At 41.2% G+C, this 14,476-nt stretch overlaps 1 protein-coding gene across 1 annotated transcript; it reads right to left on the bottom strand.

Moving 5' to 3' along the window:
* Positions 1–651: 651 nt before the first annotated feature.
* Positions 652–11,400, bottom strand: LOC5521892 (phosphoribosylformylglycinamidine synthase). Its single transcript, XM_001641610.3, has 10 exons — positions 10,468–11,400; positions 7,962–8,089; positions 7,722–7,850; positions 6,663–6,923; positions 6,083–6,313; positions 5,443–5,655; positions 4,918–5,192; positions 3,570–3,800; positions 2,904–3,281; positions 652–2,328 (listed from the first exon to the last, which is right to left on the bottom strand). The coding sequence occupies exons 1-10, from the start codon at positions 11,349–11,351 to the stop codon at positions 970–972; spliced, it is 4,089 nt and encodes a 1,362-aa protein (XP_001641660.3). The 5' UTR covers positions 11,352–11,400; the 3' UTR covers positions 652–969.
* Between the last annotated feature and the right edge of the window lie 3,076 nt (positions 11,401–14,476).

Below are 14,476 nucleotides of genomic sequence, written 5' to 3' on the forward strand. Positions count from 1 at the left end.
TTTCAAACCTGGACTCGGCGCTTCACATTCGCGCACCAATTTTTACCGCACTGCTATCCACTCAATTCTAGCGCAATAAGCGCGATTTTAAGTTACTCCTGAATGGTTTTGCTACACAGATTTGCTCTATGTACTCTAACGATGGGACTACAAGCTGATTACAAAATAATCAAATTGTTGTTTTCGATCAAGGTAGCAAAAATGAAAAAAGCTTGACGCGCGCGCCTTCTTAAGGGCAGCCTGTTAACAAAAACCCCGATGTTACAGACACTACATGGCGGTACCTAGGGTGACCCTGGTAAAGTTGTCCTTACCCTCTTCATATAAATCGAGTGCAAATAGCCGCGACAGGAGGCCTAGAAACACAAATGATAAAATGGACCTAGAGCTTGGGCCATCTGTGATCGAAACATGCTTGAAGCCCCAGGGGATCCTAAATGTCTCTACCTCTGCTTTGCGCGGCCGAACGAGAAAGCGCCGAATCATCGAGTATGTGGCTGAGATAGTTATGTTTGTGTTTGATTTTACCGCGTTTGTGTTTAACTTCGATAAGCGCTGCCTGCCTCGCGGAGCTGATTGAGGGAGTAACATTTCAGGTTGGAAAATATATCTACAAATATAGAGTGCTATAATTGTAGCAAAACAAATGACGGTAATTCTAAGGTGGTTTTATTTTATTGAGCGGTGAGGCTATGCAGCGATAGCTGAAAGACCTAGCGCATTCAATAGTATTACAAACATATACTATCGAACATCAAGGATTCTAGAGTCCCTTTAAGTGCGCAGTCCTAAAACGGCAAATTACATAGTATGATTCAAATTTACTGCGTTTTTTTTTTATGTCACGCCCGTGTCAACTGCTCTATTCTGATTACACGAATATTATTATGCTTTTTAAGGTACACGATGCATGCTTCTATTTTTTCAATTCTATAATTGTTTTCATTCTAAATGTTTCTGCCTCTGCGCTTATCCCTCTTTCACGCACCACTCATATGCATTCTGGAACATGCGTAACCATGGAGACGTAGACATACTTCCACGCCACTCCTCAGGCATCCACGCCCATTGCCATGGCAACGTGCACCTCTCTGGGTGTGGCATCATAGCAAGGTGCCGCCCATCTGGTGAACACAGCCCGGCTATACCGAGGGGTGACCCGTTAGGATTCAAGGGGTACTGAGTAGTGATATTGCCATCGTCGTCGACGTAGCGGACGGGTGCGAGATTTTTGGATACGACGTTGTCTAGGACTTCAGGCCTGACGAATTGGGCGCGGCCCTCGCCGTGGGCGACCCAGACCCCAAGGCTGGACCCTTCCAGGCCTTGAAGCATGAGGGCGGGGCTGGACTCAATGGTGACGGTGACAAAACGAGACTCAAACCGCTCCGAGATGTTATGGGTAAAGCAGACGCCTTGGGACGGGGAGGCAAATTTGGGGGTTTCGCCCGTATCTTCAGAACCAACCCAGCCGAGAAGAGCCATCAGTTGGCAACCGTTACAGATACCTAAACTGAAGGTGTCGTCCCGGGCTAAGAAAGCTTCGAACTGAGCTTTTGCGGTGGGGTTTATCTGACACACTGCTGCCCATCCTTTGGCAGAGCCCAAGACGTCTGCATAGCTAAAGCCGCCTACAAAGACAACTCCACGGAATCCATCCAGAGTTAAATCTCCCCGACAGATGTCATTCATCGTCACATCCCACACTTGGAATCCCGCCATGTAGAAGCTCGCAACCATTTCTCGATCACCATTACTTCCCTCCTCGCGGATGACAGCCACTTTGGGACAGTTGTCTCGATCTTCAATAGGCGTCACTGCGGTTGGTTCAAAGGTGAGGTTGTACTCCGGAGCTTTCCGGTGCTTCAGCCCTGCCTTTTCGATTTCCACACAGCTTGGGTTGGACTGCAACAGTTCAAGCTGGAAACTCGTCTCCTCCCACAGGTCCCTCAGCGCCACCATCTTATCCTCCAGGACCGTCTCACCATCAACTTTGATTAAGATACCAGAACCTTCGCCTAATCCGGCAGTTTTACCAATCACAAGACAACATACACCGTTCCTCTGATACGCATTCTGAACAGCCTCGACATTCTCAGGTTTAACTTCCAGAACCAGGCCAAGCTCTTCGGCGAACAATACATCTATGGCTTTGCTGTGCTGTGGCGTCCAGCTGGTGACAGGGATGTTGGTGTCCAGGCCACAGTTTCCAGCAAATGCCATTTCCAGCAGAGTGGTGACTAGGCCTCCGTCGCTGACGTCGTGACCGGAAGTGATGAGCTTCTGTGAGAGTAGCTCTTGCGTTGTGTTGAACGCAGAGATGAAAAGCTAAAAATGATAAAATAAAAAGCATAAAAAACAAGGGCAACAACTCCTAACTAATTTAACCTATTTCTTTTACTAATTATTAGAAAAAATGACAGCGAGGGCACAGAACGCAGGCAATGCTAAACACCTTAAACCAACCGAAGTTCGAACATAAATAAATAAATAAATCCAACCAGAAACAAAAGAGTAACGTCCGTAACAAGTCTGCCCAAGTGATGGTTAAATAAGCCTGGGAACACTATAGCCCTAATAGTTGGATCACTATAGTAGGTATTACATTAACTACAATTTGATCGGTCAGAGATCTGACAGTTGATCGTATTCCCTCGATGTAAAGTAGTGGCAAACAGAAATAAGGAGATTAACTCGGCAAATTGTATGATTCTTTAAGTATATCTAGTATGTGCCAAAGTCAGCCAAATGAAAGGATTAAGGTGTGATTCTACAGGCTAGCTTGCGTCTCTCCTCTGATGCAAACAGTTTAGTTATCCATGGCCCACGGAAAGCGATGTAGCCCCTACAAGTCATCCACCTACCCAAGAACCAAGTACCTCCATCCCCTTCTCTGTACGAACCTGTGGATTGTCCATATCAGGCGACACATCCCCAATCTGCTGATACACCTGGGCCAGTGCACTTCCACCAAGCCGCCACCCCTCCGCACCCATGCGGACATACAGGAGGGTCCCATTCCCGCCAGGAAGCTTTAGGTCTGGGGTCACGGTCAAGCAGACATCAGGGCATGCAGCATAGACAGACACCACCAGAGCACCTGGTGCCTTTACCGTGTCACTGCCGACACGGGCAGCCATACTTAGTGAGTCTTTGCCGCCATCCACGGCGATACCCAGCTCAGCCATGACACCACACATGGCTTTACATGTGTCGTATAAAGCCGCTCCTTCTCCTGGAAGCTTGGCAGCCCACATCCAGTTGCCGCTACATTTGACGTCCTTAAACAAAAGCGTAACTAATGAGAAATCTTTTATGGATATCTTTCACAGTACACTGCTATCATAAAACGTGGACAGTTAGAACCATTAAAGTAGAACTACCATATCACTGACACTCTCAGATGGCCTTTATGTAATATCCACTTTAATGGGGGTTTCAATAAGAGATTTTAAGTAAAGAATATGAAGCCAAGACCTAGGGAAGTGTCTGTAAGGAGGAAGATGTCCAATACTTTTGCAAACCCGTATTTTAGTAGGGTGATTGCGAAGTCTTCCTTGCTAACGTACCTTTAGATCTGTGATCTTTGCAAACACCAAGTTCGTAAGAGCCTCCCCCACAGTCATGCGTGCTCCACATCCAGGGTCTACCAAGCATTTGATTGGCTGTTCCCCTACAGCTGTTGCGGACCCAACAGTGTGAAAGTGGGAGAGAGCTGTAACAGCAACACCTGCAACTGGCGTATGGAGAGGACCAACGCACTGCTGCTGTGCAATCAGTCCTGTTACACTGCGATCAACCTTCACAGGAATCACACAGAGAATATGTTAGCACTTTGTCTTGTGGAATTACTTATATGGTTCAATTTGTGCTTTACATGACAAGGAGTAACTGTCAGAATAGATAAAGCACTAGGTACACAGTTTATACAAGTATTTGTTCAGGTATTGAGCTTTGATAATTGAGTTAGTACCCCCGGGGGGGGGGGGCTCTTCCCATGTCGACCTGATAGGAATGCTCGTCATATTTTTTATGGGTCAAAATCGGGTTTCAGGTATTTTGTAGGGGGGATCCGAGAAAAATAGGCTTTTTTCTTAGAATTGGTATTTTTTAGGGCTTCTGGGGTATTTTTCAAATTTCCCGAAAAGCATCCTTTACCCTGAAGTACTCTATCCCCCCCCCCCCCCCGCCCTAGGGTTAGTACCACATTACCACTAAGGTATTCATAGTGTTAAGTATCAGCGCCGGCTACTTTTTTTTAAGTCGACTTAAGTGTAATTTGAACTATAGATATACAATCCACTACTTGCAAGGGCGGTAGATTGAGTGTGTGCAGTACATCTCAAATGTAGCAACTTGCATAGTAGTGTATTTCTTGCACATCCTTGAGTTTAAGTTGAGCTACAATCCAGACAAGGCAACTGCTTACAAGGGTAGCAGTTTGCTTGAATCCATTTAACTTAAATTGTTCTCTTTTCTTGCATAGTACTGGCAATCACTTGCATGGGCGGTGTCTTTGCGGTACAATTGCTTTGTTAGTAGCTTTTTCATAAGGGCGAAAGTCTGCCACCTTTATCAAATTTGCATTTGCTCTTCTCCTGTCACAATACAGGCAAACATTTGCATGGGCTGTGTCTTTCTTGTGTTGTGATTGGATAACTGACAAAGCATTTTGTTTTTGCTTTAAGTAGCAACACTATGCAAAGGTATGATTGTAGCTTATATGTGCTATCGTTCTTGAGTGCTGCTTTTCCCCTTGGGTGGGGCTGCATTGTAGATTATCACCCACCATGCATTTGGCGTTGTTTGCCCTCACCTCCTGTCACTGATAATAAGTCCCCAACCCCTAAAAGGGTCCTTTGAAAAACATGGTCTTATTTTGTTAAACTTTACGCACAGAAATAAAAATAAATGTACCTTGTTTGTTAGGTAGCGCTTGCTGGCCACTGAGGGCAGCCTTAGAACACGGCGTAAGGCTTCTGCCACAGTTAGACCCTGAGGCAATGAAAGAGGTTGCAACATGGGACTGACGTGATCAAGTGTAAACACTTTCTTTGGCATCTTGCCCAAAACTACGTCCAGCTCTAGGTCTACAGGGTATTTTGTGGTCTTTTGGCGTTTAGCCAAAGAAGTGTCAAGCATCCCGTTTTCCTCAGAGGAGTTATCATCTTCAAGAACTATTCTCCCATCACCTGAAAAAAAAAAAAAAAACGGATTACACACAAAATATAAAATAACATTTTATATACTTCGCCACCACTTTCGGGGTGCCTTATTCCATTACACAACTCACACAAATCCTTAAGACCAGAATGCCTTACAAGCTCAAGTCCGGGCCATACACACTAACTACATTCATGCCCTGTGATAATCTCATGGTCAAAAATGTTACATTATCTCACTAAAATTCAGAAAGGACAAATTATCCTAAAATTGTCTTACCAGTTATTGTCCCTACAAATGAGACAGGAACTTTCTCTCGACTCGATATTGTTCTTAGTTTTGCTGCATCTTCAGCCCTCACAAGTAGGGCATTGCTTTCCTGGTATTCAGCCCCCCAGAGCTCCATTACAGACAGAGTTGGGTCTCCAAGGATAAAATCCTTCACTCTTATAACGGCACCTGCAGGCTCACAGATCTCCTTCAAAACATTACCTGAAACAAAAATACTTATTTGCAGGTGTGAATACAACTCTAATACTAGAGATTGTGTGACCAACACAAAGGATGGCTTTACTACAACACACCTCTTTAGAAATCAAAATTAAAAAGTCAAATCCAAATTTTCTAAATTGTAATTGGTCAGATGTATTGTGGCAAATGGTTTAGTTGGTCTGGGATGTTTTCAAGCAGGCTGATTGAGACATACTCAATCAAATTGGGAATGCCCACTTGTCTGTTATTACATTCAATGTACTTTCTGTTAATACAAATCTTGAAAATAACCCTACCCTCCCACATGTACCAAAGGCTCATAAGTCAATATTAGAATTTAACTAAAATTCTTGTGTCCGGGATGGAGAGCTATTGCAAAGCTATCACCATGACACTGCCCCTTTAATTGCAATGATTGTATACCCACCATTGCCCCCAGCTCCCTGGTCATGTATACTGCAGATAGGATTTCTCTTGCCCATTTCCAGACAGGCTCGGATAGCCCTGTTTAGTTTTTGCTCCATCTCTGCATCCCCCCGCTGGACAGCTCCAAAGTCGAGTTCTGAGATGTTGTCTCCTTGAACCTGGATAGATGAAGCAGCCCCTCCACCTACCCCTATGCGGTACGCAGGTCCGCCTATCTTGACCACTTCCATGCCTAGATTAGTAAAAAATATGATGAGAAAAACATGCCCAGTATTTGCTGGGGATGCACAGTCATATGTATCATATGGTAAAAGGATAGTATTTGAAGATCCTTCAGAAAGAAACAAACTACTTTTTAGCAGCCAGGGAGGGGGTACACCCCTATACAGCCCTAACAAAAATACAGAATAACCTCCAGCCTACTCTAACATTCAATTATAGAATAACCTATGCTAGCTCTCTTTATTCGGATGCATAGGGATAATACGATTAGCAAAAAAAGCAAGCAGACAATCCTCCAATAAGAAATAAACCACCTTTTGGACTGTGATAGGTACGATAGGTGTAATAGGTACACTTACCCTTTTCTGGTGCCAATTTAGTCACACTATGGGCATCAATGGTTCCTAATCCACCACTAAACATGATGGGTTTCACCCATTCACGTCTCTCTCCATTTGGCATCCTCATACCAAATGACCTGGCAAAGCCGGCAAGGACGGGCTCTCCAAACTTGTTGCCATAGTCAGATGCACCGTTACTGGCCTCTATTGCCACCTCCAAAGCAGGCGCCATGTTGTTGGGGTAAACCAGATCAGGATCCTCCCATGGAAGCTTGTAGCCTGGAAAGTAAGATAAGTTAAAATGGAATAAAGACCGCACAGTTAAGGCCACCTTTTTTTGTAACTTGATTTGGTTTATACAAGTCAAAAATAATTTGCAAGCAAAACATCTAATTTTGGAAAAGAATAAATTCTCAGTGGGTCCTTAGGTTCTGTAATGCTACATGTAAACAAGGCAACCTAACAGCAAGTGCTGTTAGAAATTTGGTAAGCCAAAACAAAAACATTATAGCTCATTAAAACAACATTTTTTAACATTTAAGTTTTAGGGTTTAGGCAATTTGCGCTAAAAACCATGTGACTTTTTTGATAGGCAAATTCAAGCCAAAATAAACACAGAAATGATGTGCCTGGCATGCCAGAGAGCAATGCAAAAATAACATTGTTTAATGAAAATAACCCTTTCAGTCAAAGAAACTCCCTGACTGATTTGTATCTGCTGAAAAAAATGGCCTTTTGTTGTTGCTATTTTGACACAAAAAGCAGTAACACATATGAGTTTGCTGCCCAAAAAAGCCACATGATTTTTATGGTAAGTTATTTGTATAATAATACAGTTTTTTAGGTACATTATATGGGGGAACTTGTAAATATGTTCTTGCTTCTTTTGATTGGTTCACCAAAGAAAATCTAAAAATGCTAAAAAAAAACTTCTGGCATTCAAAAACAAATGGAATTCTTAATTTGATCATTTTTTTGCTTTGCAATGATATAGCATTACTTTGGTTCACAAGAAGCCATTACCCAGTTTGTCAAGCCAGAATGAATTTTATACCATCATTTCCAATAAGCTTTTACCTGGTATCTGCAAGTTTCCAAAGCAATATCCTGCAGTCCCAGCAATTACATGGGCCCCTCTGCCGGCAGCCTGGACATCACGGATTCTCCCACCAGTGCCAGTTGTGGCACCTGGGAATGGAGCTACCCCTTGAAAGAAATAATTCAATTGTGTGTATTAAGATGTCAAATGTGTAAAACTCATATTGACCAATATACACAAATAAACATGAATGATTACAACCACAAATCTTAAGATACCTGTTGGAAAGTTGTGGGTTTCTGCTGAGAATATGATATGTCTGGTGGTATCTTCTGAAAGATGAAACTTGCTAGCAGTTGCTGGTTCATCAGGAATAAGTAAAGGAACTTGGTAACCTTTAATGGAACTGCGAATTGAAAAGACACATGCATACTTGTACTTGGAGGCTGGATAATCATTAAGTTACTGTGTTTGCAACAAATGGCATAAGATAGCAAACCCATAACCTAGTACTAAATCTAAGTGGTCTGCGTGGATGTTGATGGAAATAGATCAATAAACAGTAGGGTTGAAGTAATATGTTGCACAACTCTTTAGCCCTTTCACTCCTGGGTACTTTTGAGCAAAACTGTAAGAAAAACAGACTGAAAACAGAACCCCCCCCCCTATCTCAAGTCCAACACTACGAGTTAAGTTAAGCTACCGCTGACCCAAGACGGTGTGCCTTGAAGTTTCCAACAATGCACTGCGGTGCCTTTTCTTTCTAGCGACAGCACTGCTACAGCCTGTTGCTTACAACAGTTTTGCTTGTAATTTGTTTAAAAATTACAGCTTTTTCACATCTGGAGAGTGCCTTAGGACATCATAAAGTCTATTTGGGCATAATTAATGCTGTGCTTATGGATGTTTGCACGCTGAGGTTGATTCAATGGAATAATTTCTTGTTTGGGAAAGGAATTTTCTAGTGAATGGCCTCTCACTTTCCAATGTGGACCATCTTTGCTACCCAACCTTATTTAAAAATTGTTTTCAGGCTTATTCTGAGTTCCTTGGACCTGGAAATGTTTTGTCTGGCTTTGGGGCAAAGAGACTTATAAAAAAACTGTTATGATTATGGGGGAGGAGTTTTCCCGCCTCTCTGTCAAGGGGGTCGTTTCTCAAAAGTCCCGATAAACCCAGAAACCCGGAAAGTAACCCGGTAAGCCCCCGATAAACTTTATGGGTGTCTCTCAAAGCGCCCGCTATTTTCGGGCCCGGAAAAAATCCCGGAAACTCGCCCGTTAACTTACCAGAAATTACTTTTAATTAAATTTAATTACTTTTGATTGATACCCAAAACGATGTTTTTCCTTAATATTTTCAGCTGAATTTATAGATCAACTATTCATCTAGAATTGGCCAAGTTGAACTATCCAATTTGGTGCTTTTTTTCCGATTAAATCTCACCATTTTCAAGTTGTGTCGAGTTGTAGTGAATTTTCATCACTTGAGGAAACCATATCACTGCCAGGAAAGAAGTGGGCCAATCACGGCTAACATCATTTTATGGGATTCACTACCAGCCAATCAGGTTTCTTTTCTGTCAAATGATTTGACATTTAGCTGTCACCGTGCGCCTTAAAAAATGATATTGGAAGTTTGCTACAAAATGAGACTTGATCTACTTGTTCTTTGTCTTTTTTTCGAAAAGTGCCGATGCCACAGCAGTGTTTGGGGTACCGGATGTCTACAGACATCAATAAATTTACGATTTTTATTGATATTCAATAATTATTTAGCCAATTTATTCATTAACTCTGAAAATAATAATTTGCTTATCAGGAACGCGTAAACAACCGGGACGCTACCACAAGCTTTGAGAAACGCTCTTCCTCGCCAGGTAAATTATCCTAAAAGGGCCCGGATATTACAGGGAGTTTTGAGAAACGACCCCAAGGTGTAGTGCAGGCATGCAATTTAGCCTAAAGATGGTGACTCGCTTCTAATGGAGGTTTTAGCATTGATTATTGTGGCTGATGGCTGTAAAATGGGACCTGACAGAGTGCAATGAAGGTATCTATTTGTGACTTGATTTGTATTTGCTTGTCTCTATTTGTAGTTCGGAATTTTGCCTTTTTCCGTAAGAAATGTTTCCAGGTTTTAGCATTTGTTTACGAATTGGTCAGAAATCAAGGTTGATATTTTGACAATATAGTCAATTCTATCACATTGCTTGGATGCACTTTAGAAGGTCGTCTATGCCTTGGAAGAATCCATGAGTATTCGGGTCTGGTGATGTTTGGTTTGCATTTTTGACGTTTTGGAGTTGGGCCTATATTTTACAGGTGCCCCAGGGCATAATAGTAATAAAAGGGTTATAAACAGAGTATATTTCAAACATTAGCCTTTGTCATTTGAATAGGGGGTTGTATTGTATTTATACTACAGAATGCAAGTAAAGCATGGTCGGCAGATGATACCTGGCAAGCCGACAAAGGAAAACTGGGACTACATTTGTATATTTAAATTGTTTTCAAGAAATTGAAAGGTGGCTTATTGTTAAATTAAACACTTTATATAACCTTCATCACATTCTGATGAGTTCTCTTATAACAATAAAAAATTGTTCAACTTTAAATTACCAGCTACTGTCTCTAATCTGGATAATGTTATCATGACTGTTTATTATTTAAGTATTGTACTATTTGTACATATAAATAACCTACTATTATTGCAAAACTTGATGATGTTATTATCATTACTGTATATCATTGAAGTATTGTACAATTTGTACATATAAATTACCTGCTATTGTCGCTAAACTTGATGACGTTATTATCATTACTGGTTATTTGAGTGTCTTTGACCATCCTCATCAATGACTTGTCAATTTCCTGGCCATCTACCACTAGCCGGCCACAAAAGAACCAATGACGCGAGTGCTCACTGTTGGACTGTGCCAGATCAAAGCACTCAACACTTGTTGGGTTGCGGCCTACTTTCTCCTTGAAAAGCTTGGTGTAATAATTGAGATCCCATTCATCAAAGGCAAGTCCTAGGTCTTTGTTAACTTTCTCCAATGCACCCCTTCCCCCTTCCATGACATCTACGTCATAGCAGGGTTCGGGATGAAAGTCTATCTCGAATGTAGTGATAGGTTTAGTATATCTACACTGTGTCATTCGATCATGTAGTTTAGATACCAGTGTTTGTTCCTCCTTATCAGTCAGAGGTTTTTCATCATCCTCGTTTCTAGGTTTTGTCTGTATCAAGTATCTCACTGATTGCTCGATACGATCAACTTTTTTTAAACCCAACGAATGGCATATGGACACTGCATTGGTCGAGTTTGCTGTTGAAAAATTCAACCTTGGACCGATCTCAATAACGACACATCTACTAGCCGGTTGCTCTGCCTCAATTTTCTCAACTGAAAAGGATGTATCTCTCGTGAGGTTCTCCCTTTCGAATGATTTGCTAAAAAGCCATTCTAAATGTTCGACTTTGTCTGCCTCAAGTTCACAGCCATCTTGAATGCTCACGTTGAAGCATATCTCCGTCGCAAGTTTTGTGATTTCCACACGAGGAATGGCAGCTCTAAGTTTAGAAAGCACTACTTCATGCTTCCCAGTGGATAAGCCCGGTACCTGATAAAAGCGTATGATTTTAGAAGGCATTTTTGCTGCCATCGACTGCCGAGGTTCAGACGTGATGTGAGACTTATGTGCACATGGTGTGGTTTATGGCACGTGACCTAGCAGTTGACCAATCAGCTTTTAAAATATTTAAGCGGGAAATTTATTATTTTCAACAAGTTGACAAGTCATGAAAATGAAGAAATGGAAGATCCCAGGAATTTTATTGAAAAAATAGCAATCAAGCAATGAAATTGCTGAAAAGCTGCCCTACTACGACTATGATCAAGTCTATTTTTTATGTCTGTTGACACAGAAAGACGGGCTCTTCAGATAACGTATTCCCATTCTATGGTTTATGCGCGATTGTGTTAAAGTGTTCCACCTTGGCTTTGTTGTGCATTAATTCCAGAAAAAATGCATTCCATCATTATTTCATAGTTCTAATCATAATCCATATTATTTTCAAAGGAAATGAAACGCTCATTTTTTCCCGTACACATTATATGGAGTAAAATAATTCACAGCGTTATCCGTGCAGCTCTCGTTGTTTGATCTCTCGGTCTAAACAATGAATCGAATTCCAAGTTTGCAGGAAAGCACCTTTTCGGCAGAAAAAAAACTTGGTGACAGCAGATATAGAAGAGCCTTTGAAATCTTTGAGGTACAAGGAGAAATGAATCCTCTCATAGTCCTGCTGGATCATTCTCTTGCCGTAGTTTTAGATCGCGACTCACGACTGCGAAGTCGCAGTAATTGGGATTGGCGCACGATAAAATACGGGCTTAGATGTTGAGGTTTATCTTGTAAACTGTCAAACTATTTTGTTGATGTTTTCTATTTAGTATTGCGAGAACAATGCTGTTTTAATTAGCTGATAGAGCCTGTTTTATTACCGACAATAAAGCCGGAAGTATCAACGGATTAGTTGAATTGTGGTTTATTGTAAAATACATCTCGGGCGATAAGGGCACCATTAGCGTGAGACTAGCAGAATTGGAAAAAAAAAAGTCTTAAAAATCCTCTAAAGGATAGCAGTTGGTGGAATTGTATACCCTAAAAGATAGTTCGATCGCCCCGTCTACTTTTCTGGAGAGTCCCCCGCGGGCTGCCCGCGATTGACTAATATGATTGACATATATGCATAAAGTTGCACACCCCCTTTCCACCTACATGGCATCTGCCAAGTAAGTTAGACCGCCTAATGATGTTTCTATGATGAGATATGAGAATTGCCGTTTTCAATGACGTCATCGATGACGTCATGCTGAGTTGACATATCGTTGCACCCCCCTTGACACCTACATGACATCTGCCAAGTTTGGTTGTCTAATGTTGTTTCTACGAGTCAAAATTATAAGTTATAACATTTATGGGCGACGTGTTATTACATTTATGGTCGTGGTTTATAACATTTATGGGCGACGTGTTCTTACATTTATGGTTGACTGTTTATAACATTTATATGCGATGTGTTATTACATTTATGGTTGTTATACATTTATGGGTGATTGACATTATTACATTTATGGTTGTAATAACATTTATGGGTGACTGACATTATTACATTTATGGTTGTTATAACATTTATGGGTGTTATTACATTAATGGTTGTTATAACATTTATGGGTGTTATTACATTTATGGTTGTTTTTACATTTATGGTTGTTATAACGTTTATGGGTGTTATTACATTTATGGTTGTTATAACATTTATGGGTGTTATTACATTTATGGTTGTTATAACATTTATGGGTGTTATTACATTTATGGGTGATACAGGGGGGACCTTATTTATTTTCTTAAATTTCGACTAGTCACTAGTTTTTTTCATGTTTGTCGGTAGTTAGTTGACCCCATCAATACCCTGATAAAACAAAGCGTGTAACAATATCAGAGACACCAACGTCGCATTCAAAAATCCGGGACTCCGAGACCGTGGTAGAAAAAAAACGAGGCTTCGAGACCCTAAAATTAAAAAAAAAAAAAAGAGACTTCGAGACTAGCGTAAAAAACGCCGAGATTCCGAGACTTTGCGAAATTTTTGCGAGACTTTTTAAATTTCGAGGTACCCATCGCTACCCCTACCTTTAATCAACCTCTATCATCAATTTTTCTATATCCATTAAATTTCGAGAATCTTCACGTCCGCGAATTTTTTGAAATCTTAAAGATCGCGACTTTAAGTCCGCACGGAAATTAAACAGAATAAGGTAAGTTGATTTGAGGTGACAAATGAATTATCAAACGGAGCTCAATAGTGAGCTCTAAGTGTAAAGAGCGCACTCTTTAGGTTTGTGGAGGAGAATGGTCCACCCAGATTAGATAAGATAAAAGCTCGCGCTCGCCTTTTTTGAGACATTTGAAATGGCTTGTGTGGTCGAATTCCAGAGTAGTCGCCTACAGCACTTAAGCGCGCAGGCGTCCTGTTCTTGTTTAACTGAGTAGCAAGAGCTTCCTTGGCGGCCAAAGTGGGTCATTTCTTATTAGGGAATCTTCAAATACTATGACTATGCTTTTTCCACATGATACCTATGAATGCGCACCCCCCCCTACCCCCCCCCCCCCCCCCCCCACACACACACACACAAACACACACCCCGTAAGCCAATCTTGGGTACGCACTCTAGTTGTGTCGTTGAAGTACGTGCACCTTTTACTCTCGCGACTCCATTTTTTATGCCCCAAACAGTCTAACATCAAGCTCCATTACAGTTTTCATCTGTCTTTTGGTCTTTGGTTGCGGCCAGGTCTAGTCTCTTTCTATAATCAAAGATAGCTTCACAAAACGTTGATTCGCACCACCAAAGAAATCAAATTAGCGAATTCAGAAAGGATTTTGTTGTTTGATCAAATGCAGCCTGAAAAACTATATTCCTATTGCCCTTGCCAGATAACCAACTTCGAAGCACATTTGTGACGTCATTATTGCAAAAATTGTTGTTTTCGATTTTGTGTGAACCAAATTTATATTTTAAAGCAGAGTGCTCATATTCGCAGTGTAAAAAAATGCAATTTTATGCGAACCACAGCTCATGTACTCTGATTATCACTCAAAAACCTTTGTTCCGAAGAAGAATGTTATTCAGTTATTCAAGTCCAAAATGAAATCGCTCATTGTCTTCATTTAGTATTCAAAAGAATGTCCTTGTTTGGCTGCTTAACAGAGTGGAACGACG

Source organism: Nematostella vectensis, chromosome 10, assembly GCF_932526225.1.
Source record: "Nematostella vectensis chromosome 10, jaNemVect1.1, whole genome shotgun sequence".
Classification (NCBI taxonomy): Eukaryota; Metazoa; Cnidaria; class Anthozoa; order Actiniaria; family Edwardsiidae; genus Nematostella; species Nematostella vectensis.